At 48.2% G+C, this 27,686-nt stretch overlaps 1 protein-coding gene across 1 annotated transcript; it reads left to right on the top strand.

Moving 5' to 3' along the window:
* The first annotated feature begins 173 nt into the window (after positions 1 to 173).
* Positions 174 to 25,885, top strand: ALDH8A1 (aldehyde dehydrogenase 8 family member A1). The gene is made up of 7 exons (XM_004465283.3): positions 174 to 1,021; positions 5,341 to 5,488; positions 6,702 to 6,857; positions 8,893 to 9,042; positions 12,493 to 12,749; positions 16,144 to 16,305; positions 24,222 to 25,885. Exons 1-7 carry the CDS (start codon positions 884 to 886, stop codon positions 24,672 to 24,674), a joined length of 1,464 nt encoding a protein of 487 aa, XP_004465340.1. The 5' UTR covers positions 174 to 883; the 3' UTR covers positions 24,675 to 25,885.
* The last annotated feature ends 1,801 nt before the right edge of the window (positions 25,886 to 27,686 follow it).

Raw genomic sequence — 27,686 nt, 5'->3', positions numbered from 1 at the left:
GGTTGGAAAAACAGGGCTCCTTTGAATTTCATATTTCTTGATTAACAATGAGGCCGAGCGTCCTTTAATCCATCCATTGATCAATTGTATTCCCTTTTCTACCCCTTGCTTTCGTATATCCCTTGCTTTTTTCTTATATGAGGCTGTTCATCTCTTTCCCATTTGTAGAAATTCTTACACACGTCCTGGCTGTGGGCGGCATTTGTTGTACGTGTCGTGCATGCTTTTAGCGTGCGTCTTCATCTCCACGGCACACCTGGGAAGATGTGAGCTGCTGCCACTCGTTTCTGGCTGGACAGAGTTCTGCAGAAAGAAAGCAGCCAAAGCCGCGGGAGCAGAGCAGAGCAACGGAAAGAGGCTGTCTGTCTCCAGTCGCCTCTGTCGGGCAGGTGGCCGGGATGCCCGGAAGGAAAAGCTGCACTCAGGAGGCCAAGGGTCGAGCCTCCCTCTTGAGCTGCATGACCCTGGACTAGTCGTCCAACCTCCCAGATGCTCAGTGTCTTCTATAACAGATGGGAAATAGCATCTGCTTCACACAGGGCTACGGTGTGGAATAAATGGGGAAATTCATGTGAAGGACTGGTTTCAGGACCCGTCGCTTAGGAAATGCTTGAGACAGTGTAAATATGATAAAATGATAAAATGATACCCACGATGCCTTTTGCCAAGGTACAGACGCACAAGCTGAGCCCACTAGTGCCCATTTGTCGTGATGTGCTGGAAGTCAGGGTAGTCTGTTAGTGCTTCCTGACTGCAGTTTGGAGGCTGGAATTCTCTCTGAGTCACGGCAACTCCCCCTTTGCACTGAAAGGGGAGGAGACACTGGGGTGCAGGGGAGTGTGGTGGGACAACAAAACTCAAAAGTTCAGAACTCTTCTGAACTATGGCTGGACCAAAGACTCTTTTGATGCTGGAAAACTTCATAGGTGGCAAGTTTCTACCTTGTCACTCATACCTAGATTCTCACGACCCGTCTACAGGGGAAGTTCATTGCCGAGTACCCGACAGTGGGGAAGAGGAGGTGAGTGGGCACACTTGGAGGAGACCGGGGTTTCTTTCATGTGTCTGTGAATTATGGGTCACTCTGTTTTCTAAAAGGGGGCGGGGGATGGGTGCAAAATTGCTAAACGTTGGCCGAAGGAAGATTCTAGTTCTAGGAAGGTGCGTTGTGCTCCTGCATGTGTATGTTTCACAGAACAGCTCTCGGGTTCCTGTATTTAAGAGTAGCATGAGGATGTGTATCGGGTTTTTGGGAATCTGTGGACATTCCCTGAATTCATGTCTAGTTGAAATTATTTGCAAGTATTATCAGTATTATTAAATGCTCCGTTTTCTCTACCAAGTACTGTCTAAATTTACCACTATACTCATGGATTTCTAAAAAATGTATTACTTTGCTGAAACAAAACAAAACAAGGATTTATTTTAGCCTGTGCTCTGAATAATTCCTTGTGTCTTCAAAATACCAAGTAAAGAGAAAATTACCATTTGAATGATGAAACTCAAAATTAAATTCACTTACATGCTTTTGGAGTTAAACTTAGCATTCTTTTTCTTACTCCAAGTGCTATGTGGCAGGCTGTTTAAAATTTTTTTATTTTAGTAACTTGGAATAAATTTATTTGGGTGGAGTTTTATAAAATATTTGGTTAATGAAGGTGGCTAAGGCATGTATAGTCATTTATTATCCAATGGATTAAAATGACCTGTTTTTGAGGCACAAGAAAATAGATTATTTAAAATATAATTGTAGCCTTCATATATAAATACATTATATGCAAGTTTTTAAAAAGAACTATATCATTTTTTCTGTTGTTCATAATATTTTAAATCTGCCTTGTGTTAAAAAAAAAAAACCCTTTAGACTTATGGACTACTTTGTGCAAATACTGTCATTGAATAAACTGTAACTCACTGGTTAAATGATAACCAGCAAATTTGTTTTGCTTCAGATGACCTGAGATTGATGTGAAAAACTCACCCTTGTGTTTTCCAATCCTTTCTCTCACTGTGTTTTTCAAAGTCAGGTTAAAAATGACAAATAAGCCAAATACAGGTGAAAGTTCACCTGCAGCTAACTGGCTTGTGTCTTTACAGAAGAGAGAATAAGGCATGGAGGCACCTGCTAGTAGAGTAACAAATATACAAATATTTTGGATTTCAGAGAAATCCAGCTTGCATGTTTTTTTTTTTTTTTGTGAGTACCTCAACATTATCATTATTCTGTTTAATTCACTTTAAAAAGAAGATTTATTTGATTTATTTATTTCTCTCCACCCCCTCGTTGTTTGCATTTGCTGTGTCTGTTTGTTGTGTGCTGGTCTTCTCTTTAGGAGGCACCAGGTACCGAACCTGAGACCTCTGATGAGGAGGGAGGTGTCTGATACCTTGAGCCACCTCTGCTCCTGCTTTGTAATGTCTCTCATTATATTTTCCTCATGTTTCTTGTTGCATCATCTTTTTGCTTCAGCTTGCTGCACCAGCCTGTTGAGTCAGTTCACTGTCTTGCTTGCCTTCTTTAGGAGGCACTGGGAACTGAGCCCAGGACCTCCCATTTGGTAGGCGGGAGCGCAATCACTTGAGCCACATGCACTTCCCATATGTTCTGATCCCCATAAGTTCCGTTGTTTTGTTTTTTGTTTTTTTTCTGGCTTGAAATATATGGTCACCATCCAAACAACATGCCTGATTTCCCAAAAAGTCATTCGCAGGATGTATTAGTCAGCCAAAGGGGTGCTGATGCAAAATACCAGATATCTGTTGGCTTTTATAAAGGGTATTTATTTGGGGTAGAAACCTACAGTTACCAGGCCATAAAGCATAAGTTACCTCCCTCACCAAAGTCACGTGTTGGGGCAAGATGTCTGCTGACATCTGCCAAGAGTTCAGGCTTCTTGGGTTCCTCTCTTCCCGGGCTTCCATTTCTCCCTGGGCTTAGCTGCTGTGCTGCTCCACAAGGCCAGCTGTAGACTGTCAGATGAACAGCTCTGTCTCTCACTCTGGGGCTTCTGCTGCGTCTAAGGAGCCATCTCTAGTCTCCTGTGTTCTTCTCCTGTGTGTTCACTTCCTGGGTTCCAGCTCAAAACTCCCAAGTCTGCCCTTTGCCATGTCTTTTCTCTACTGATACCCTACTGATGTGGCCCAATCAAAGTCCTAATCATAATTTAATCAATTAAAAGTAATACCTCTGACAGACTAGTTTACAGACATAATCCAATTTTTAGAATTCATAAACAATCCCAAACTGCTACACAGGCTATACTGCGGGTCTGCTAATGGTTGGCCCCCATTTGATTTGGCATTGGTGATGGGCTTTGCCTTCTGCTTGGCGCCTTACCTGGATTGTCCCAGGTAGTGAGCTGGCAAACTAGAATGGACAGCAAGCCTCATTTTCCAAGCAGAGTATGCTACACCTTACATCCAACGCGTAGAGACCAATGGTGATGCACATACACGCCTGCTCACGCATGCCCGTGCTTGCATTGTAGCATTTGTGTGACAACTTTGCTGTCATAAAAACAGATCTGAGTCAGCCTCTCTGGCCTCAAAGACCTGCTCCACCACTTGGTAGCTATGGCCTTGACTTTGAGCCCAATCTCTCAGTCACCTCATCTACAAAACAGGGATACAGAGAACACCTTCGTGGTGCTGTTTTATGGAAAGGCCCCTGTGCTGGGCACATAGAAACACTTTTTAAGTATGAGCTTTTACTGACCTTGTATGTGGCGTGTTGTAGACTAATGTGCATTGTGCATTACACAGATGTAAGACATAGGGCATGAGGCAACCTGGAAAATATGAGTGGGCTTGAGTGTTCTGCATAGCAAATACGTCAGATTTTTATGTTGTCTGCGGTAGCGTTAACCCTCCCTTACTGGCTGGGAGAAGCTTCCCCAGGCTGCAGCTTCTCTTCCCTCATCCTGTCTGTAGGTCCACGTTAGAGATTATCCTTTTTGTTTAGTGTTGTTTTGAGGTTCCAGGGCTGGGCATTGAACCCGGGACCTTGTATGTGGGAAGCTGGTGCTCAACCATTGAGTTACACCAGCTCCCCAAAGAGTCACTGTTGGATGTGAACCCACCATCTTTCCAGACATTTCTAATTCCACTGAGAATCTTTCTGTGCTTGACTTCAGCTGGGCTGAAGGTGACACTGTCTGCACGAGAGCTAGATCAGGTTTGGAGTGGGAGGGCTGGCCTCGGTGGGGGAGGCCACACTGTAGTCACATCACAAGATACGATAAGTCAGTGCCTGAAGCCTTGGGAGGCCGCTCCCAAGCCCAGGGGGCGGATGGAAGAGAGCTGGGAGTGCCCTGAAGTGCTTGCTGAGTGTGTGGGAGGAGAGAGGGGTGAGGCACAGGCTGCAGATTTGCTGGGCCTGGAAAAGGCTTCACTCAGCCTGTGCCTGAGAGAGGCGGAAGGCAAGGGGCACCTGAAAAGTCATTTTCCTGCATTGCATTTTGGCCACTAGCTGCCTGCCCACACCTTCCCGTATAACATCTTTTGGATTTGGCTTCAATACCAGGTTTCCAGCCTCCCACCCACCCTCTGAGGCCTCTGGCGCTGGGCAGAGCTCAGTGGCCATGGCAACACCGTAGCAGGGCAGCTTGGGGTCTGGGACGCCACCAAGGTCTGGGATCAGAGCCTGATTCTGCCTCTTGCTAGCTGTGTGGCCTTCTGTGGTGTACTTGAGCTTTTTGTGCCTCAGTTTCCTCATCTGTAAAATGGACATAGAAATACTTACGCTGCAGAATTGCAGAAGAGGTTAAGTGAGCAAGTTTGTGTGAAATAGTCTCTTCCTTTGTAGATCAAAACTAGCCCATAAAAGGACTAAGGAAAGGAATCATTCCAAGTAGGCCTGACATTCTGAGAACACTATTTCACACAATATGTTAGACTCTATCAGATATGTCAGATCTGGAGGAAGAGCTTTAGAGATTCTACACATCTTAAGTTTCGCTTCCATGCCATATTCAAAATAAAATATTTTTGAAACGATGGAAAATGGACATCTGTTGAAATGAAAATTGCTTCTTTCTGATCACCCACTTGCCCTGTTCTGGGGACCCGGCTGCAGTGGAGCATTTTCTTCTGTTTTTGGGGTGCCCCTGTTTGACCACCTGTGTCGCCTGCCTAGTGGGTACCTCAGCCCTGGGAAGTCCGGCTCTTTGAAATTAGGCAGAAAGAATTAGGCACATGTGGCCCTGTGGACCCTGCAGCCCCCCTGCCTCTTCCATTAGACTTTGGCTGTGGAGACGCTCCCGCAGCTTAGTTTGTCAGACGACCTCCTGCGCCACGTGGGATGGGGCTCGGGCACATTCCTGTCCTCCCGCCTCCTCCAAGGTCGAAGCGGCGGTGCAGGCGGCCCAAGGAGCCTTCCCCAGCTGGTCGTCCCGGAGCCCCCAGGAGCGCGCGCAGGTCCTGAGCCGGCTGGCCGATTTGCTGGAGCAGGCGCTCGAGGAGTTTGCCCAGGCGGAGTCCAAAGACCAAGGTGAGAGCGGGCCTGTGCACCTGCGCGCAGGTGCCTCTCAGTCGGTGCTGCGCGAGAAGCCGGACGCGGCTCTCGGGGCGGGCGAGGAGGACGTCCAGCTCGTTGGTCCGCGTCCTCTCCCCTCTTGACCTGGTTGGTCGGGGGGCAGGAGGCGTTTGGTCCTTCCTGCGCTCCCTGGCACCGCCGGGCTCTCCTGGGCCTCTTCCCCCAGCAGCGGGGGACGTGGGAAGCAGGGACCTGCCAGGCCTCTAAAGGCCGGGCTTGGCGCTGGTCACAAGGTGGAGCCAAAGTCCAGGGCAGGGAGGTGTCCCCTGTGCGGCAGGGACTGCAGAGGTTCATGGGAAAGGGCCACGAGCCTGGGGAGAGGTGAAGCCGGGGCTGACCACGCCACCTCCTCGGCGTCCAGCCCGGCCAGGGGAGCCGTGGGAGACAAAGATCCCCAAGGAGCAGTCACGTGGCCAAGTCGTGGAGGCAGCTTTCCCATGCCCACGCGATTTCCCAGTCTTCAAGACTCCTTCCCAGAGATCAGGGTGGTGGAGTAAAAAGGTCTAAATCTTCACAAGGCTACTTAGTAGTTTAGGAAAAGTCAAGGTCGTTTCACGATAGGCGCTTGCTCTAAACCAACCAGAGCTTCAGAAGCTGCGCGGCTGCAGGCCTTGGAAAGGCCTTTTCCTCCCCTGAGCGCCTGACCCCGCACAGCCCCGCAGCCCTGAGGCTCAAGCGGCCGCACCCAGGGACGCCAGGTCTCCCTCGGTTCAGCCCAGGAGCGGGCGCGCGGGGGCGCGCGCGGGACCAAGGGCCTCGGGCCAGGGGTTCCCGCTCGTGCACCCTAACGACCCCACGACGGGTTGGGAGGACGTTTAGTAAGCATCGTTTGTTTATAGAAGTGGGCTCGGCCTTAGCAGCCCTTGTTTCATCCCTGTGTAGCGCGTACACAGCCTGGTGAGCCTGAATTAAAAGGGCCCGCGTGTGGGGGTGCCGGCGCCTGCAGGTTCATGAGCGCCGCCACGGAGTCCGCTGCCGGACGCTAACCCCACATCGCCTCTCAGAGCCTCACGCCTAACTAACGTCAGTTTTACCAGACCACGATCGGCTCTTGCCATGGTCAGAGTGTTTCGCGTACCGTGGGACGCACGTGCGGTCCCAGCCGCCTGGCAGTGTCCCCGAGCTCCGTCCCAACACCCCGAGGCTTCACCGTGTGAACTTCTTTCAGGGAAAACCGTGGCGCTGGCGAGAGCCATGGACATCCCCCGGTCCGTCCAGAACCTGCGGTTCTTTGCTTCCTCCATCCTCCACCACACGTCGGAGTGCACCCAGGTGGAGCACGCGGGCTGCCTGCACTACACCGTGCGCGCCCCCGTGGGCGTCGGTAGGTGCTCCCGGAGACGCCTGCGGGCCGCCGCGAGGCACCGGGAGCGGGGGCTCCACTCAGCCGAGACTTGTTCCCACGGTCCTGGTGGCGGAAGTCCCAAATCGAGGGGTGGGCAGGACCGGGCTCCCTGGCAAGGTCCTGGAAGAGCCTGCCCCGCGCCTCCCTCCTGGCTTCTGGTGGCCTGGGGCGGCGGCGTCACTCCCGCCCCTGCCTCCACCTCCGCGCGCGGCCGTCTTCACCCTCGTGGGTCTGTCTCTCTTCTCCTGAGGACTCCAGTCCCCCTGGGTTAGGGGCTGCCCCACCAGGAGGACCTTACCTTAACTAACTCCAGCTGCAACGGCCCTATTTCCAAATAAGGGCACCTGCTGAGGTTCCAGGGCGGGGCTGGACAGGTCCTTTTGGGGGACACTTCAAGCCAGCATCGAAATGACCATAGACATGCTGATGAAACTCCAGTGGAACTGACCTAAGGGAACAACAGACTGAGGAAAAGGGGAGAACAGCTCTCCCTCCCCCCCCACCCCATTTTACTGAAAGTTAATTGGCTCCCCAAATCCATTTCTAGTTTACTTTCTTTGTGTCAAACCCCTTACTTCTTCCTGTAACCTTGTTCTCGGACAATCACAGGGAAAAGGATGGTGCTGAAAGTAAGCTCCTGTTGGGGGCTTTTTACCCCCTATAATATTTTTTAAATCCACTTCCAGAAAGGGTGGTGGTGGTGAGCACAGGCTCTGGGTGTATCTGGGGCCAGTTACCTCCATGTGTTCAGAATTCTCATCTGAAAATCCAGGATGAGAGTTTTAATTTTATTGTCAAGTGAGTTAAATAAAATAATAATTGTGGGACACTTAGAATAGAGCCAGGGGCATGGTAAGTGACCTTTGACAGGGAATTTTCTCCCTCATTCATTTTTTTGGACTCTGTCCTTTTGAGGACATCTAAGTATCTGCAGTACTCACAGTGAACACAAGATGTCACTGTTTCCTCTGAGGCAGAAACCCACCAACAGTCATGCTGTGCTAGTTACATTTTATGAGGGTAAATGACTTACGTTACAAGGGAAGAAAATGGGACATTTGACTGCTTTGATTCTTTGAACCCACTAGAAGTCATATTCGCAAGGCATTATGGAAAGCTCACACCTCCTAAGAAGCATGCTTACATGTTGTGCTGCAAAACTATTCCATTACCCACTGAAGAAGAGCTTTTTTAAAATAGGAAATTTAGTAATATAAAACATATGTTTACTTTCATTGCACACCTTGAGGGAAGAGTATAAAATTAGGCGAATCCATTGTTTATTCATAAGGTAGGGTTTATTTTTACGTGTTTTATGGCGGGCATCCTGGACAGTTTCAGAATATTGCATAAAGTCATACCTTAAATGCTGGTTATGTGACTTATTCAGCACATCTACCTGCCCAGGACACAGGTGAGATCTGCAAAGAACTTTTTAAGAAACTCTCTAAATAGCCAGAATGGATTCCATAGTCTTGGCACTAAAGCTCGCTGGGCTTACTGAGGAACCCCAGAGCCTATTTGCTCTTAGTTTGCAAACAACTCTGAAAAGCTTGATTGAGATTTTTATGTCTTAATCCACAACAATTAGAAACAGAGTTGGAGAAACTTGTTAGAACAAATAGCAGCTGGAAGAATGTGATAACGGGGTGGAAAAAAAAAAAAAAAAAACCAAACAAACAACAATCCCAAAGCTATAAAAACCAGTCTGTAAATCTGGAACCAGTTAGCGATCAGTGATGGAACTTGCATTGCTGTTGTTCATAATGAGAATCAGAAGCCACCAAGAAAAGAGCAAGCTGGGTCGACTACCCACTTCTTTAAAAGGTGCAGTTGCTTGTAATACATTTTAGAAGCATTTCACTGAAGGTGGCCACAAATAAGCCAAGCCTGGGTCTTAGAAGAGCAGTGTGTCCTGGGGCAGGAGGCAGGTCTGCCTGGCAAGCCCCGAGGGGCCAGGCTGCTGCTGAGGGGCCTTGGCTTCTGGCCGTGGTGCTTGTGTCCTCCTTCTTAGCTGGTCTCATCACTCCCTGGAATCTGCCTCTCTACCTGCTGACCTGGAAGCTGGCTCCGGCCATCGCCGCCGGGAACACCGTGGTAGCCAAGCCCAGTGAGCTGACCTCAGTGACGGCGTGGATGCTGTGCAAACTCCTGGACAAAGCAGGTGACTTGGGGCTGGGGGGTGAGGGAGGCGCGGGGTCGGTGGCCTGTACATTTTGTAGCTTTCAGCCTCCTTTGGGTCCCTGACTCCTGGAAAGCTGGAGCAGAGTTATTTTGGATAAAGCCTGCACAGAAGACCGAGTCCAGTGCCACCTGTGATTTTCCTCTCCCTGATCCTTCGTCCTCCAGTTGCCCCCACACTGTTCCCTCTTTCCACCTGCAGGGGCGTCCCCGGCAGGACAGGGAGGGCACGAGAGCAGCCCAAGCACAGGCTTCAAGAGCTGGTCGAAGCAGAGACACCAGCGCGCTTGGAGAGTCAGCTCGACTCATGTGCTTGAGCCCCAATTTGATCCTGATGAAAATCAACACATTCCTATGATCTTTATATACATATCTATCTGACCCCTAAGGGGATAGGCCCATTTTCAAGAGAATATCCAATCGCTCGGCTTCCCCTGCGCTGGGAGCCACGATTCGGAAGCTGGTGGACGGCGGCCGCTCGCCAGCCTGCAAGGGCGGCTCTTTGGCGCCTCGTCCTCTCTGCTAATAGTTTAATGGGCACCTTAGGGGCGTGCTGCCAGGTCAGTTCTGGGCGTGAGCTCACGGGCAGGATGCCACGAGAAGGCCCCCCGTGATGTCCTCCGCCCACGTCTCCACACGGCGAGAATGCTGGGGTGTGTGTGTTGGGGGGGCACTTCCTGTCTTGTCTTTCTGGCTGTGTCCACCCCTATTTCTCCCCCTGAAGCAAAACAGGTACACTGGCCTCCAAGGAAGTCCAGCCAGTTCTCCTCTCTTCAGTGGACAGGTTCGCATGCTGCTGTTTAGGGAACGGCCCTGGCCCCAGGACTCAGGCTGGCTGCCCGCTCCCCTTGCATGGCATCAGCCTGGGGCTTTGGGGTGGCCTCTGTGGGTGCCCCAGGCCTCCGGAGGGCGTGTGAAGTGACAGCATCTGCGACTGCTGCGTCCCAGCACGTACCACCCCTCCCTGACCAACGGAGCCCCATTCTAATCCCATTCTTGGCGAAACAGAGTCTTCAGCATCTGCAAAAAGTCAGAGGCGCTTCATTTCTTTGGGGAGGGGCAGAGAGGTGGGGGAGGCCGAGCCAGGTGCCACTGTCTCCCCAAACCCAAGCCTCTGCCGGTGAGGCCTCATCTGCCCTCGACTCCCTCCGCTTTCACACCCCCAGCACCTGGTCTGCAGGAGAGCTCATATTCCCAGCCATCTGCGCGCAACTGATCTTATTTCTTGCGAGCTAATGAGCTTATACCAAACCAGCAGCAGCCCCTCTCTCTCTTCTTCCCTCTTCTGGCTTTGCATGGCTTTTCTCCTCTGAGGATGGCTGAGCCTGCAGTGCTCAAACTGCACTTCTCTGAAGCCTCCCGTTTCTCCATGGGGCTTGCGTGCAGGCGAGGATCACAAACATGCAGTCCTGCTTCAGAGCAATTTAAGGAAAAAAAGCTGCAATGGCCTGCTTACGCATTCTGGATATTCAAAGAAGCTCCTCTAGATCTGAGCCTTCAGGAATACTAGACCAAGGACCTTCCTTTGAAATAAAATCATTATAAAAGGTACACAGTGACTACCACCTGGGGAGGCCTAGAATAATCCGGGGTTCCTCTCGGCAGCACCAAATGTTTGCCCTCCATCCTGGGGTGTCCTGACTGTGGTTTCTGGCCCTATTTAAGCTGCCATGCCCCAGCATTTGAGGGCCCATGTTCCCTTTGTTGTTTCTTAGTCACCCATCCCGACTTCTGCAGGTTTATTTACCAATGAAAGTGGTTTGCTTCTCATAACCAAAATCTCTCTCTCCCCGCATGTGCCCAGTGTCTGGTGGAGTTGCAGGGCTGGGTCCAGGATGCCGGGACACCCGGCCTTGCTTCCTCCCAGGGAAGCTGGGAAGGCCTCCCCTCCTGCCTCCTGGTCCCCCCAGGACCCGGCTGCTCCCCTCCTTGGGGCCCCAGGGTGTACCCTCCGTGGGGGCGACCTATGAGCAGGATTACAACAAAAGCGCACATTGGGTGCAGAGTTGGGGCTATTGGAGCTGGGGCTCCCCAGGCACCTTCATGATTTGGGGCCATTTTGCCCAGGGAGACCTTCCCGTCTCCTTCCCCTGTCTCCTTGGGAGCACACCTGGGTGGTCCTTGGTTACACCCTCAAGGAGGGCCTGTGAGGAGGTGGAACCATGGGCAGGTGTTCTGGGTAATGACGGACCATCACCTGAAATTATTTTTTGAGGCGAAGTTTTAATCCAAGGGCACACGTTTCTAATGAGGGGAGAACATCTAACCAGGGGCAAGGGAAACATACCCGCAGCAGGGAAGCAGCTCCGAGCCTGGCAGCGGGACTTCCGTCTCCTGTTTGCAGCTCAAGCCTGGGACTGCAGCGCCGATGAGCTCCGCTGCCCGCAGGCTGGCGCCAAGGGCTCCTGGGCACAACGCGACTGCCCTTACGGATTTCTTTCTGGACTTTTAAACTTCCTAAATTCAAGAGCCATTTCCAGGCTGTCTGATATACACTGGGCACCCATTCATGCGTATAAAACATTTATAACTGATGTATTAACTTGCTCCTACGAGTTCTGCAGCTTGCTGGTTGTCACGTAACCTCACTGCCCCCGTTTTCTCATGGGTAAGTGAAGGTAATGATAGTGATGTCCACCCCGAAGGGCTGCCGTGAGGTCTACAGGGTGGAAATCACCCCCAGCGATGGCTGGCACAGTGAGCACCCTGGGGCTCGTTTCATGTGTCGTGGCTCAGGAGGTAAACCAGAAGCAAGCACAGATACCATTTGTGCCCAAAGGTAGTGCGCTTTCCCGTGGCAGAAAGGCCCCAACAGGCAAGTCCATCGTCAGGCCAATCAGTGCGGGCACATGGAGGGCAACAGTGCCTTGTGGTAGAAGCGACCGGGGCCTCTGGTTTTAGGAGATGTCAGCACTCGTAAGTCAAGGCTGGGGTGCAGGGGTGCTGCTGCCCACTGCCATGGGCACAGGGCCAGGGCGACTCAAAAGTCCCCCTCTCGCATCCCGGGCTACCCTCTTGCTCTCCTCCATGCCTCTGTAGCATTTGCTTCTCTCCACCATTGCATTTCACGTTGAACTGTGACTCCCAGAGGCCAGCTTGGAGGAAGGCACGCGTCCCCCGCCGGGGCACTTGACCTGCCTGGAGACTCCGCATCCCAAGCAGGCCAGGCCTAGGCAATATTATGGAACGAAGTGCCCGGAACGGCCCGCCCCACAGCCCCAGGCTCACCTGGTGGACGCTCCTGGCAGATGGGCCTCTGCCAGTCTTTGCTTTTAAACCAGGGGCGGCCGCGAAAGTTCCGGGTGCTGCGCAATCTCCCAAGAATGTAAGCCCCAGGGCCCCGTCCTGCTGTTTGGCTTTCAAGGAGACCCTGCGGAGCCCGAAGCCCCCGCCAGGTGAGAGAATCCGTGCCACCGATGCGTCTCCCTTCCAGGTGTTCCGCCGGGCGTGGTGAACGTGGTCTTCGGGACGGGGCCCCGGGCGGGCGAGGCCCTGGCGGCGCACCCCGAGGTGCGCCTGCTCTCCTTCACCGGGAGCCAGCCCACGGCCGAGCGCATCACCCGCCTAAGCGCGCCCCACTGCAAGAAGCTCTCCCTGGAGCTGGGGGGCAAGAACCCCGCCATCGTGTTCGAGGACGCCGACCTGGCGGAGTGCGTGCCGGCCACCGTCAGGTCCAGCTTCACCAATCAGGTGTGTGCCGCACGGCCCCCTCGAGCGCAGACCCCGGGGGAGGGGCGGTCCATCCGGGCCATTCCGGTGGGAGGAGGGTCCTGGTCTTGTTTGCGTCATTGGCTCTGCTCAGTCTTGACGTCACCTGCTGCCCTTGCAGCCTTGCAGCTTCTGTTCCGCGAGCTGCTCCTCAGTGTCCAGCCGTGGGCAAAGGGGCGGCCCTTGGCTGGTCCAGCTTCCCCGCTGGTGCCCGTCATTCACCCAGAGGCGCCCTCGCTTCTTGCCGTCCCAAGGTCCTATGCCCAGAAAACCTTATGCTCCCCCCAAAGCATTGCAAATGCATTTGCACAGAGCTGTAAACTCGGAAACAGCCTAGAGCACAGTTCCCAGCTTGGCGTCTGAGTGAGCTTCAGGGCATTTTTTTTTTTTTTTAATCTCCTGAGTCTGTACAACATATTTTTCTGGGGTGCACAGTTTTCATAGAATTCTTAAAGACCGTGGGATCCGCGCGGGTTAACACTAGATCAGAGGCCCTGATGGTAAACGGATTAAGATGGGGGCTGCGCGGGTTCTGCTGACATTCACCCTCGGGGCCTAGAACACTGGCTAGGACACAGCAGGTGTGCACGCACTGAATGACTTCTCTGGAGGGCAGATTTATTTTGGCAGAGAACAAAGACTTAAGCCAAAGAGTCAGATCTACCATAGAAGGAAAGAGGATTGCAGTGCAACGTATCTTTTTCAAAAAATTTCTTCATTAAATTCTTTTTTTAAAAGTACATAGATCACAAAAAATGTTACATTAAAAAATATAAGAGGTTCCCACATACCCCCCCACCCCACCCCCACTCCTCCCACATCAACAACCTCATTCATCCTTGTGGCACATTTATTGCATTTAGTAAATACATTTTGGAGCACTGCTGCACCAGGTGGGTTATAGTTTACATTGTGGTTTACATTCTCCCCCAGTCCAATCAGTGGGTTATGGCAGGATATAGAATATCCAGCATCTGTCCCTGCAATATCATTTAAGACAACTCCAAGTCCCCAAAATGCCCCCATCTATCTCTTCTTCCCTCTCCCTGCCTTCAGCAACTACCACGGACACTTTCTCCACAACAATGCTACAGTTTCTTCCTTAACTTGGCACAATAGTTCTCTAGTAGAATACCAGTAAGTCTACTGTAATCCATCTTTTATTTTTCCATCCTGTGGACCCTGGGTTGGTGATGTCCACTCCACCTCTATATTGAGAGGGGGCAATTATGGGAACAAACCAATTGGGTTTCTGCAGTTAGCTTGAAAAATATCCCTTGTGATTACTTTCATGGTAATTTTAATTGTATTATATTTCTCACAGTAATTCACCAAGAAAGTGGCGAAGGCTTCTGCGTCAATAGGTTCAATGCATTTGATGATAGAACTAATTTAATCCTTGAAGATGAGCAAAAAGCAAAGAAAACAATTAAGCGAAATGTTTAGATGTCTTAGAGACATCATGGAGAAGGGCAAACTCTGTAGACTGAGAAATTCACATGAGAGGAAGTCAGGCGAGCTCTGCAGTGAAGTGAACTAGTCTGAGCTTGGGCTGTGCTTTAGGCTTTGTGGATACCAGGACTGTATTAGGATTTGAGATTTACCCAGGGAAACTTCCTCTTGGGGTACTTCAAAGCTTCAGTGGGAAAGGGGACACAGATCTGGTTGGCTGATGCAAGGCAGCAAATGGAATTTAGGCAAATGAATTGAATTCCTTTTTTAAAGATTTATTTTTATTTATTTGTTTCTCCCCACCTCCTCATTGTTTATACTTGCTGCGTCTGTTCGTCTTCCTTTTTTCTTTAGGAGGCCCTGGGAACTGAACTTGGGACCTCTCATGTGGGAGGGAGGCACCTAATCACTTGAGCCACCTCCATTCCCTGCTTTGTTGTGTGTCTCATTATGTTTTTCTTTTTGTGTCTTTTGTTGCATCATCTTGTTGCATCAGCTTGCCGCGCCTGCCCATCTTGCCAGCTTGCTGTCTTCTTTAGGAGGCACTGGGAGCCAAAGCAGGGCCCTCCCATGTGGTAGGCAGGAGCTCAATTGCTTGAGCCACATCTGCTTCCCAGCAATTGAATTCTTTTACCTGGCTGAGTGACGACTTCCACGAGTGAATATTTCTTCCCTAATTAAATGTTATTGGTGTGTTCGAAGCATCTCTGAAATGCGCTGGTCTCCTTCGGCTCAGAGCATATTGATGCCTAAGGAATGTGGGTTCTGTGTCACTCAGAATGGAGGTGATCACTTCCTCTGTTGTGTGGCCTTGGGCTTTGTTTCCTAATCACACACTGGGAAAGATGATACGCCTCAGGATTATTAGGGGAAAGTATCCTGCACGGCGCTCAGCCCACGAGAGGCTCTCAGTAAATGGTGTTTTCCTTTTCTCATTTCCTCTACAGTCATCCTCTTACCTGTGGTACTGGGTAACTAGAACACTTGGTAAGAGTCTCCGCCTTCCCCACACGCCACAAGGCACTCAAACTACTGAAACTGTCATGCTCTGAGATTTCCCAAGTCAGATCTGCAGATCGTTTAGTAGTGATATGGGTGGCAGGAAGAATTTAATATTTCCAAACATTAACTGTTCCATTTCTACAATGCCCCTTTGTAGAAATCCCAAGATACACACCACCATGGCTCTTCCCCTCTGCTGGAGCCCCCTGGTCCACGCTTCAGCTCACTGTGGCTTCTCTGATAGTCTCTTCACTCTGCCCCCACTCTTGCCCTTTCCATTCTTTTCTCCACACAATGCCAAGAATGATCGTTTAAAAATATCAGTGACTTCGTACTCTGCTGCTTAAAACCTTCCACGGTCTTTTCAGAATACCGAGAGGAGGATGCAAGCTCCGCACTGAGCTCCGAGGCTCTCGGGCTCCCCTCCTGACCTTGCCCCTGTCCACACACCTCGTTGCACCTGCCCCCTTCTCCCCCAGCCCCACCGCCTGCCCGCTGCTCTTCTCACTCGCCAACTTCCTTCCTACAGCAGGTCTCGCGAGTGCTGAGACTTCCCTTCCTCCAAATCTTTGCCTATCCAGCCCTTTCACATCAATCCCACGCCAGTTTGGATGTTCCCTGGTCACAAGTACCTCAACGACTCCCTTTACTAAGAGAGCCCCTGGCAGTTTCTATTCCCAGCCTCTGCTTCCCTGTCCTTGGTTGCTTAGATCACTACCTGGAACCACATGGTTTGCTGAGCCTGTTCGCTTGTGTTCTTGTCTGGCCCACTAGACTGTGGATTCCAGGGTTGACTTTGCCTCCACATCCCCTCACCCAGAACAGCACCCGAAGCGCAGCAGGCGTGCCAAGTGCAGGTACCTGCCCCCATGGGCGTTTGTCCTCCAGTCTTGTCATTGTCCTCGTGGGTCCCTCTCAACAGGGGGAAATCTGCCTCTGCACCAGCAGGATCTTCGTCCAGAGGAGCATCTATGGTGAATTCCTAAAGAGGTTTGTGGAAGCTACCAGAAAGTGGAGAGTCGGCATTCCCTCCGATCCCTCGGCCAGCATGGGCGCTCTGATAAGTAAAGCCCACTTGGAGAAGGTGAGTGGGTCTCAGCAACAGAAGTTACAGAAGGTCTTATTTGAAGAGAGGAACACACACCCATGCTTGGAAATCCTGTTAACAATTACCCTCTTTTTTTTTTAAAATTTATGACCTGAGGGAACTATTCTTTGGGCATAGAGTTTTAAAATGTTGGACATGAATATCCAAATGTCGTCCAGATTAGAGCAGAATTGTCTTGAAATGAATGTACTTAAGGAGTCAGCATGGAGATACGCCTAGGAGAGCAGGGAAGGCAGCTTTCAGAAGGTGGTCAGCTCTTAAGGCCAGTGTGGGCCCTGATTGGAAGGGAATTCCACAGGCAAAGATCCCCTCTGAGAATGCCCTGCCTCTAGCTTATGGCAGATGGGCTTCTGGAAATGTCAGCCACAACCAGCCCCATGGTATGGTTCTCTCAGTGGGTGACCAGTAGCCCAGCAGGGAGGAGCCATTAATGATCTCTGAGTGGTTTGTGGAAGATAGGTCTTTGGGGTCATTTGAATTAATGTCCACCATGTGACTCCAAAAAATGGTCATGGACTTGTGAAGTGAGAAGGAGCTTGTTTTATAACTGAGGTAACCGAGGATCACCAAGGGAGACTGGCCTCTGTCCAATAGCCAGTGAGGCAGAGAGCGTTTCCATAAGCCTGCAGAAATGTCTGACCCCGCCCTGGCCTCTGGCAGATGTCTGGCATTTTCATCTTGACCTTCACACCGTGGTTAAGTACAGATGCTTTCAGGTGGGAAGGCATGATAGTTAAATGATTTCTTTTTATGTCTTCTAATTTCTCAGTGAAATGAGAAGCAGGGTGTATGGCACTGCCAAAGGGGTGCTGATGGAAAGTACCAGAAATCTGTTGGCTTTATGAAGGGTATTTATTTGGAGTGAAAGCTTACAGTCCTGAGGCCGCGGAAAGTGCAACTCAAGGTGTCATAAGAGGTACTTTCACTAAATTCAGCTGCCATGTGTTGAAGCAAGATGGCGGATGATCTCTGCTGGCTCTCTCAGGGCTTCCTATATCAGTCTCTGGCACAGGGCTTGTTTCTTTCAGGACCTTCTCAGCTGCTCAGCGCCTCTGTTCTCTTCAGCTGCAAACTATCAAGTGAATGGCTCATCTCTCCCTGGGTCCCTGGATCAAACACAACAGAGCTCTCTCTCTCTTCTTGTATCTTCTTGATTGGGCACCCATTTATATCAGCCCACGAAGGGGGCAGGGACTCAACCACAGTCATGCCCTACTGATGTGGTCAAATCAGAAGCCCTAAATTGATTTTATCAAGTAAACTTAAAACCTTTGACTTTAATACAGTCAAACGGTATCATACCCAGAGGAATAGGTTACTTTACAAACATAATCTTTCTCTTTTTGGTATTCACAAATAATCTCAAACTGCCACACAGGGTTCCCAGCCAAAAGGGAGGAGGGAGATGGTGTTGGAGATTTGAGGAGGAGGGAAGAGAGAACTGGCTCGGAAATGACCATGTTGTGGGCATCTGGAGGGGCTTGCTTGAGGCTTGTGGTCACTAATTCAAAGTGAGGCTAGCCAGCATGGCTCTGTTTTTCTGCAGGGTTGCAGGTGCTTAGGGAGTGGTCCCCTAGTGCCCATAGGGACCCACAGTTATGGATGATCCCTCCTGCCCACCCTCTTAGAGGAGGATCTCACCAGATGTGAGAAGCTCCTTATCTGCTCTCTTGTCTGGATGTTCTGGACAGGACACGAGAGCTGCATGCCTCTCCACCCACCACATGAAAATAACTGGTGACATCGAGTGCTTCCTGAGAGATGGGCAAAAGCAAACGGTAACTTCCAGAAGCATCTTCTGATAGACACAGGCTACTGCCTAAGGTCCCCTTTGCAATTCACTTACTCACCTGAGATTCAAAGTTCTCCGTATCAGCTCAGCACATAAACCCCTTCTTCACTTTTACACACTGTCAAAATAGCTTACCCATTGAGGGAGGATATGCACTTGACTTTTCTGTATCAATTAAATGATTGGTAATCCCTCCCCATCACCCCTACAGTGCTTTTGTGAGAATTGATATTGCAGACTGACTCATTTTGATGGCTGTCTTGGCTTCTTGGGGTTGCCTAACAAAGTACCACCAACTGGGGGGCTTTATATATATCCCTGGGTCTGGAGCCCAGAAATTGGAGATCAATGTGCTGGCATGGCCATGTTGCCTCCTGTAGGCTTTAGGGAAGAAAATTTCCTTGCCTCCCTGGGGCTTCTGGTGGCCCTAGGTGTTCTTGGCTGGTGGCAGCATTACTTCTGTCCCTGCCCCATCTTCATCTGGCCTCCTCCCCACCTGTCTTTGTGTGTCTTCTCCCCTTCTTAAAGCGACAACCGGTCATATTGGATTAAGGGCCCTCCCCACCCACTTCAGTAGGAATGCATCTTAACTAATTGCATCTGCAATGACCCTATTTCCAAATAAGTTCACATTCTAGGACACCAGGGATTAGGACTTCAACATGTGTTTTGAAGGGAAGCAACTCAACCCCTAATAGCTGATATATTCAAGAGGATATAACCTTGTCACCTGTTGCCTTCTGAAGAAGTTCCTGAGTTGTGCTGATATTTCCAATTTAGCTGAGTTATTTTTCAAACTTGCTCAAAGACTGGAATTATGTTGTCCCTAACTGTGATGTATACATATAATGTGGTAAGCAAGACTCTGAAACTGTTACCAAATAAGGGCTGGCTACCTGATGCCCACAGAGGCCAATCCTGTGACATTGGGATTTTGAGGAAAGAAAGAGCTTTAATGCAAGGCTGATCAGCATGAAGACAGGACTCCCAGCTCAAACCCGTCTACCTGATCTGAGGGTTAAGGGAGATTTTTATGGGATAGGAGGTGAGTGGGGAAGTTTGACTTAGCAAAGTCCACTTGGTTAATTATAGAGCTGTCCTATGTGGTGGAGTGGATTTTAGGTCAGATCTTACTTATTGAAGGACTTCTCCCATTTGATCTGCTTCTGATGTCTCCCTGTCCCAGTAATCTTGAATCTGAGGGAGGTGACCTCTGTTCCTGGTGACACAAAGGCCATTTGAGGGGCAAGAGTCAGTATTTTCTGCGCATGATCAGGTTATATGTCCTGCAGTTACACAAGGTCTGAAGAAATGCTTACAGGAACAGGGGACATCCCTCCACAAACTGTTTATGGCCTATCTGTGGTTCTAAGATGGAAACAAAATAAATGCAAAAGCAAAACCTCAGTTTCCTCCAGGAAAATACTTACGAGTACATGGACATGAAGCTCTAACATCAGTGAACATTAAATCTAACAATGAGAAAGGGACCCATAGATAAGCAGAAGCCTTTGAGGTTTTGCTTAAACTTCCTTTAACTCTTCAACCTTTCATTGATATGCGTGTTGGATATTCCACCTTTTGGCACAGGCAGCTGTTATGTTGAATCCCAGCTTCTTAAAAACCTTGGGCAGATATGGGTATTTTATTGCCACAAAATTATATCAATTCAAAATTTTAAATATCAATCAAGAATTTCAAAAATACAATCAAATAATTTATCAAATTAATTCGCGATTTGGACAACCTTACATTAAATGGCCAAGTGGAAAAGTTTCTGTGGTTCATATTTTTCTATGTGCTTTGAGTTTCTCAAGAATCAGCTTATAAAAAAGATCCAAAATTTTTGCTGATAACATGCTTTAGTTGAAAACACCGTATTTGCATTACATTTGGATATCTCATAAATGCTCAAACTTTTTTTTTTGTCGACTCCCAGTAGTTTTAATTACTCATAAAATTTACATGTTTTTGGTGTCAAATCATTTTAGTGTGGATATGCAAATTTTTATCAGGAAAAAACAGGCATCCCAAATGTTGCATTCTTTGAATGACCCCACAGGGAGAACCAAATTCCCGGCTTTTTAGCAGGTTGGTGGTTAGAATTCATTGAGACCTATCAGGCAGGCTTAGCGCTTTGGAGTGGATCTGGGAGGGGCCAGGGTCTGGGATTCATTCCTCCCTAGAGGAGTTTGCCGCAGGTGGTTCCTGTCCTGGTGATTCCAGGAACTTTGCTGCAGACTCTCCAGCGGGAGCAGGTGGTAGTGGAGGGCTCACCCAGCAGGTGCCTGCCCACCGGCACCTGCACAGAGGAAGGATGAAATCTCGACCTGCAGGGTCAGGTTTCCCCACCTTGATCAGATCCAGGAGGTGCCAGCAGGGGGCAGGGGTATAGGATGTTTTGCTGTGCTGGAGCTCCTAATATCATGCCAGTTGATTTCAACCCTTGACCCTCCTCAATGTAATAATTTGACTCAGCTTAGTTATTTCCAAAATTAGCCACCTTCTCTATATTTTACCATCCCATCTTTTCCTAAAGGGAAGTGAAATGGGAGAGGCTATCCATTTCCTTTTTTTTTTTTTTTTAAAGGTTTATTTTTTATTTGTTTCTCTCCCCTTCCGCTCCCCCCCACCCAGCCCCAGTTGTCTGTTCTCTGTGTCTATTTGCTGTGTCTTCTTTGTCCGCTTCTGTTGTTGTCAGCGGCACGGGAATCTGTGTCTCTTTTTGTTGCGTCATCTTGTTGTGTCAGCTCTCCGTGTGTGTGGCACCTTTCCTGGGCAGGCTGCACTTTCTTTCGCACTGGGCAGCTTTCCTTACCGGGCGTACTCCTTGCGCGTGGGGCTCCCCTACGCGGGGAACACCCTGCGTGGCAAGGCATTCCTTGCGCGCATCAGCACTGCACATGGGCCACTCCACATGGGTCAAGGAGGCCCGGGGTTTGAACCGTGGACCTCCCATGTGGTAGACGGACGCCCTAACCACTGGGCCAAGTCTGCTTCCTGTCCATTTCCTTTTATTTCCCAGCCACAGAAGCTGTGGCCCAAAGCCAAACCAGGCCCTAGACATGGTGCCAGCTTTCCTCTCCCTAACACGTCTCTGTCTAGAAACACCAACTTCCATGAGACCAAATTACGCCTGAAAACCAGAGGCATCTGTATAACATGTTGGTTATGTTATATTCACATCATTTCAATTTAGCATACCTAGCTGCTATGGATCACCCTGGAAATGAGGAGGCAGTTATCAGTGTTTTTCCTGACCACACACACATTCAAACATTTAAGGCTATCTGTCATTGTGAGCACATATTTACTTTTTCAAAGAGAAGTTTTTAAAAGCTCCTAATAATTTTGGCAGTTTCCTATCTCAATTGAATGCTTTTGAATAACATTCTATTTTGTAATAATTCAGATTAACAGAAAGTTTCAAAGAGAATGTAGACAGATTTTCCATACCCACTCACCCCAGCTTTCCTTGTTGCTGACATCTGACATTACCGCAATACTTTTGTCCAAACGAGAGGCTAACTCGGTTACATTTCTATGAACTAAACTCTAAACTTAACCACCAACTGCTTTGGTGTTGTAGAAAATAATTTTTTAGACATTTTCCTTGGAACTATCTTAAAAGACATTTAATTAGTTTGCATTCATCTCAGAAAGTGCCACTTCTTCTGAGGAGAAAGATTTTGTCCACACAACTTAAAAAGTTTTTCATGATTTTCATCACTGGCACTTGTCCTTAGGGAGAATCCTTGAAGATGGTGTTTCCATGACCCTCCCTCCCATGTCGTTTCTCTAGTATTGTTGTCCTGCTGCCTGACCCCCTGCCCAGAGCAAAGCTCCTCTCAGTTTGGCTCCCATTTCTTCCAGCACTGAAATGGGTGATTTCTGTTTGGAAGCTGCTGGCTCTGGCCTCTGTGGCTTTGAGGGTCCCTGGGACTCTGTGTGGCTTTTCTGCCAGGACGTGGGTGCCCAGATCCAGGGTTCCCACCAACTGGACTAGGCTGCCAGCCCAGTGCTTTCTAGAAAGATCTGAGGGTCTCTGCCCTTTTGGAGCTACTAGAGGAAGCCAGGGATGGGGAAGTAAGGCTTTTTCAGAAGAGACTTCGGGGGAGTAGATGTAGCTCAGTGGTTGAGTGCCTGCTTTCCATGGACTAGGTCCTGGAATCGATTCCTGGTACCTCCTAAAAATAAATAGATAAATAAATAAGAGACTTAGATTTTATGGTAAATATTTTACATCTATCATTTCTTTAAACCTCTTGTGAGTCCTATGAGTAAGTAGTAGTGTTAATCTGGTTTGTCATATGAGGAAAATGAGTCTTGGAGCATTAAGAAATATCTTAGTAAATAAAGGAACTGAGATTGAATATAGTCAAGTTCTTAGCCCCTCCTCTAATCTCTGTACTCTGAATTTATGTTCAAAGCTATTATGTACTAACTACTCTCTACTCTCTCCTTTCAAAGGCAAGATTTTATTATATTTCTTTACATATTATAGCATATTGCCAGTCACATATTTCTTCAGATTTTATTGAAAATGGAAAACTCCAGCTCCCAAGCTTTTAGTGTCGATAAAATTCTACTTACCAGGGATGCAGTCTGTGGTAAATGAATTCAATTTACTGTGGGTCACCTTTTATATTAAATATTTGATAGGGTCATCATTTGAAAACTGGCACTTCCTTTCATATATTATCATCCCAAGAGACTCTTTGAGATAATCATGGAATTTTGCTTGGACGTCATCCTCTAAAGCCGTGTCTGTACTTGTCCTGTTCTGGATCATTGACAAAAGTCCTGGCTACTGCATTCCACAGGCTTCTATGTCCTTCCCCTGACTTCCCTGTTTCACACAGGATGCCTGCCTTTGGCAGCTTTTAGTTAAGGTGAGTTGTTTCAAAAGTAGCAGGAGGATAGAGGAAAGAGAGGTGGAGCTATAACTTAGTCTCTACACACAAACTAGAATAGGGCAAATTGTGGGGAAGCTTGCGGTCACTCGATTCGGGGGAAGGAGGCACCATGGAAGGAGATATAAATCCATAAGACGTTCATTTTTAAAAAGACTTTGACTTCTTGACTTATTAAGTGTTCTACAAAGGAAGGAACGTTAATAACAGAATATAATTACATTACTGTATTTTACATGGCAAATAAGCATCTAGCTCTACAATGAATATTCTACATTAAGTATTGACTAATCAATTTTGGGACAGATGCCCAGATCATTATAAATGATGAGTTGATCCAAAACATCATTTCAAAATTACTCTGCCTTTGGTTGACAACTTGTCTGTTGATCTATACTTTTAATTTTCAGACCTAGTTTTGCCACTTGTCCTAAACTGATAATACCCCTTTGGGGTAGAATAATATCCACATATAAAATATACATATTTACATATATAAATATATATCTATATTGAGGTCAGCCATTTGTACAACCATTATTAATGAACTTCTACCAGTCACTGGGTTAATTTATTACCTGATTTATTTCCCATTATAATTAGTTATACTATATTACCTCAATGTATTTTCAAGGTATAATCAAGAATGAGAACATCAATTAGAAATTATTTGTTTTGGAAGCTTAGCCTTTGAAGGCCATCCTGACCTTTAAATAAATCTTATGGCTCATCCACTTGCCATTTTCATTAATGGACATACTCTTCCAAAAGTGAGAATATATCCCTTTGAAAATTTAACTGGAAATAACTGAATGTGTCCTAGAGCTAAGTCATAGTGAACATGGGCATTCATTTATCCGTGTGAGTCTCAATTATATCATCAGAAGTAGGCGATAATAATACACACCCACTAGGCTTTTGAGAGAATTAAGTGAGATAGTGTTTGGGAAGCACTTATCAGAGTGCCTGGACTTACACATTTACCAAATCAATCCCCTCCTGACATGTGTGAGGATCGAGTGCCCCAATGATGGAGAGAGTGCCTTGGCTCTCTGGCTTGGCAGATCAATGAGATGGTCACCTCTAGCTTGATGTTCCACACATTTCCAAGAGGATTAGAAAATATGGAATCTTCTCTTGGGAAACACAGATGGTCAGATGTTGCTAATTTTGATTCTAACCCACAGGTCAGAGGTTATATGAAGAAAGCTCGTGCCGAAGGGGCCCAGATTCTGTGTGGTGAGGGAGTGGACGAATTGAACCTTCCACCCCAAAATCAGGCAGGCTACTTTATGCTTCCCACGGTGATAACAGACATTAAGGACGAATCCTGCTGCATGAAGGAAGAGATATTTGGTCCAGTGACTTGTGTCGTCCCCTTCGATAGTGAAGAGGAGGTGATTAAAAGAGCCAACAGTGTCAAATATGGCCTGGCAGCCACAGTGTGGTCCTGCAATGTGGGACGTGTCCACCGGGTGGCTAAGAAGTTGCAAGCAGGGTTGGTGTGGACCAACTGCTGGCTCATCAGAGAGCTGAACCTTCCTTTTGGGGGGATGAAGAGCTCTGGGATAGGAAGAGAAGGAATCAAGGATTCCTATTACTTCTTCACGGAAATCAAAACCATCACTGTTAAACACTGATCGTTGCCACGGGGAAGCTCCTTTGGGGGATGCCTCACCATGGAGAATCAGTCATCCAGAAGCGGTGATCCAACTACTGGCATAAGCCCAGCCAAACCTTTTCTTGTAGATGGTTATCTCTAGCTCATCCTCAGTTTTAGTACTTTTATCCACTAGTGATGAGACATTGTCTATTTTCAGTGTGGAATCAAAGATGGGAGGCCATCTGAGTGGGAAGGCACAGAAAGGAAGGCAAACCATCTTCAGGGTCCTACCAAGTGATGTCTTCATAGTATTTTCCTCATCATTTTGATTGAAGTCTTTGGAATTTCATGGAATCAGATTTTTTCATTTTCAAGTACATTGTAAAAAAAAAAAATCTGTTCAGTCAAGGGAAACCAATCACTCTAATTTTCTTCCTTTGGAGAGATGGATGAGATGGTCTCCCCATTCTAACATGGCTAATAGAAAACTGACTGCTCCTTATTACATAAAGGGGCAGTGGGTGTCTGTGTGGTAAACATAACATTCAATCTATTAGAAAAAGTGTATCTGGTAAGCGCAGGGAAATATATCTTTTCAAGGACAAAGAAAAATTGAAGGGAGCAAATTAGTAAGAAGAGGGTAGAGTTTGATCTATCTCTAATATTAAGTCCTATCACTACCAATTCTTAGCATATGCACCTATGGAGGCTGTAGCTTCCTAATACTAAAAACAGATAAAAATGTCAAACAATTCTAGTAACCACTATGTGTACCTCTTCTTCTTATACTTAAAAGTTATAAAGTGCTTCTAGGCGGTGGACTTGGCCCAGTGGTTAGGGCGTCCGTCTACCACATGGGAAGTCCGCAGTTCAAACCCCAGGCCTCCTTGACCAGTGTGGAGCTGGCCCATGCACAGCGCTGATGCGCACGAGGAGTGCCCTGCCATGCAAGAAGTGCCCTGCCACGCAGGGGTGTCCCCCATGTAGGGAGCCCCACACGCAAGGAGTGTGTCCCATAAGGAGAGCCACCCAGTGCGAAAGAAAGTGCAGCCTGCCCAGGAATGGCGCCACACATATGGAGAGCCGATACAACAAGATGACACAATGAAAAGAAACACAGATTCCCATGCTGCTGACAACAACAGAAGCGGACAAAGAAGACGCAGCAAATAGACACAGAGAACAGACAACCGGGGTAGGGGGGAAGAGGAGAGAAATAAATAAATAAATAAATCTTAAAAAAAATAATGAAGTGCTTCTATTGCTTTATTCCTGGATACCTCAAATGCTCAATGGGGTAAACTGAGGTTTTCAGTGGATATCATACTCAAGGTCACACTGCTAGTATGCAGCAGAGGGAAGATTCACACCCAGGTCTCTCCAAGCTTATGATCTGTAAAGACTGCGTGCTTATCATGGACTGTGCTCCAGAAGGACTGCCTTCGTTTTCTAGGGCAACCCTAATAAGATACCATAAATGGGGGACTTAACAACAAAAATTTATTTCTCAGTCCTGGAGGCCAGAAGTCCACTCTCAAGGTAGCAGGAGAGTCATTCGTCCTCTGACACCTGTTGAGGAGAATCCCTCCACAGCCCTTCTAGCATCTGGTGGTTGCTGGCCATTCCTGATGTCCCATGCCTTGTAGCTGCATCACTCCCACCTGCCTTGGTTATCACTTGGACTAATTCTCCCCTGTATCAGTCTGTGTGTCTGAGTCAAATTTGCTATCCAGGAGGATACCAATCATATCGTACTAAGGACCCACCACACTACAATATGGCCTCATATTAACCAATTTCATCTTCAAATACTATTTTTCCAAATAATGTTGCATTTAACGGAGCTAGGGTGAGGACTTGAACATGTGTTTTTGGGGGACACAATTCAGCCCACATTAAGCTCTGAGTTCTTGTTCCTGAAACATATCGTGTCCTGTGACTCCCGTGTACCTCCTGTACCCTCCATTGCCTGGCCTGCCTCCAGCCCTTCAAGATGGAATGGAATGATCTCTTAGCAGATCTGACTCTCCAGTGAACAACAGATGTGAAGTCAAGGTCATGTCCTACTCCCTTGAAGTTCCAATTCACAGCATAATGCCCATTCACAGAAAGTACTCAAAATGCTTCCTGGGAATGGATCTAGATCTTTCTGGACCTTGGGGGTTATTTTTTTTCCCATGGTGGGTGTGTTATTGTGTGTGAGAGATGACAGAGTAAGTTTGATCATTTGGCTTGGTATTTCTGTTGTCTTGTTCACAAAGGCTCATAAGCCCCTAGGAGGCCAGCTGCTAGCATCAGGTCATAACAAGTTTCTGGCTTCTACCTCCCCCACCCCTCCTCCTTCCTCACCAGCTGAAGCCACTTGATGTGGATCAGTTTAGTCCAGGATCAGTTCTGAGCATCAGCTGGAACAATTTAAGAGTGCCAAAGTCTAGCAATCTGCAACCTCACTCTTGCAATTTTCATTGTCTGACATACCCATGCCCCAAAGACCTAAGCTGTATCTTTTTTCTTCTTCTTTATTTTCTTTTAAATATTACATTAAAAAAATATGAGGTCCCCATATACCCCCCACCCCACCCACATCAACAACCTCTTCCATCATTGTGGCACATCCACTGCACCAATCCTAGCAGCTGAATTGCTCCTGGTGCCTGACATACCACCTCCTACCTGGATTGTCTTCTGCCTGTGCAGCTATTCCCTAGGACTTGGAACTAGCTCTGTGCTTGTTAATTCTTGTCCTGGCTCTGGGCCCTGCCATGAGGAGGGACCTGCTCCTGCCACAGATACTCTGGATGTCATGGTTCGCTTCTGTGCCTCTCTAGAGCTCTAGAAGCTCCTGCCAGACCCACAAGGTGGTCTCTGCATGGTGTACTTGACCAAATGCTGCTTTCCCCAGCCTCTTACTATCCCATTCTCAGTCACTGCAACCAGGTGCTGGCATATCCTAGCACCCTGGTAGGACTCAGCTCAGTTTTTTCCAACTAATCCAAGTTGTTGACTATAGACCCAACCTTACTCCTCCCAGTCCATTCTGCACAGGTAA

The sequence above is a fragment of the Dasypus novemcinctus genome, chromosome 11 (assembly GCF_030445035.2).
Source record: "Dasypus novemcinctus isolate mDasNov1 chromosome 11, mDasNov1.1.hap2, whole genome shotgun sequence".
NCBI lineage: Eukaryota > Metazoa > Chordata > Mammalia > Cingulata > Dasypodidae > Dasypus > Dasypus novemcinctus.
Note: the sequence above shows the minus strand (reverse complement) of the source record. Positions and strands in the feature narration are given on the sequence as shown.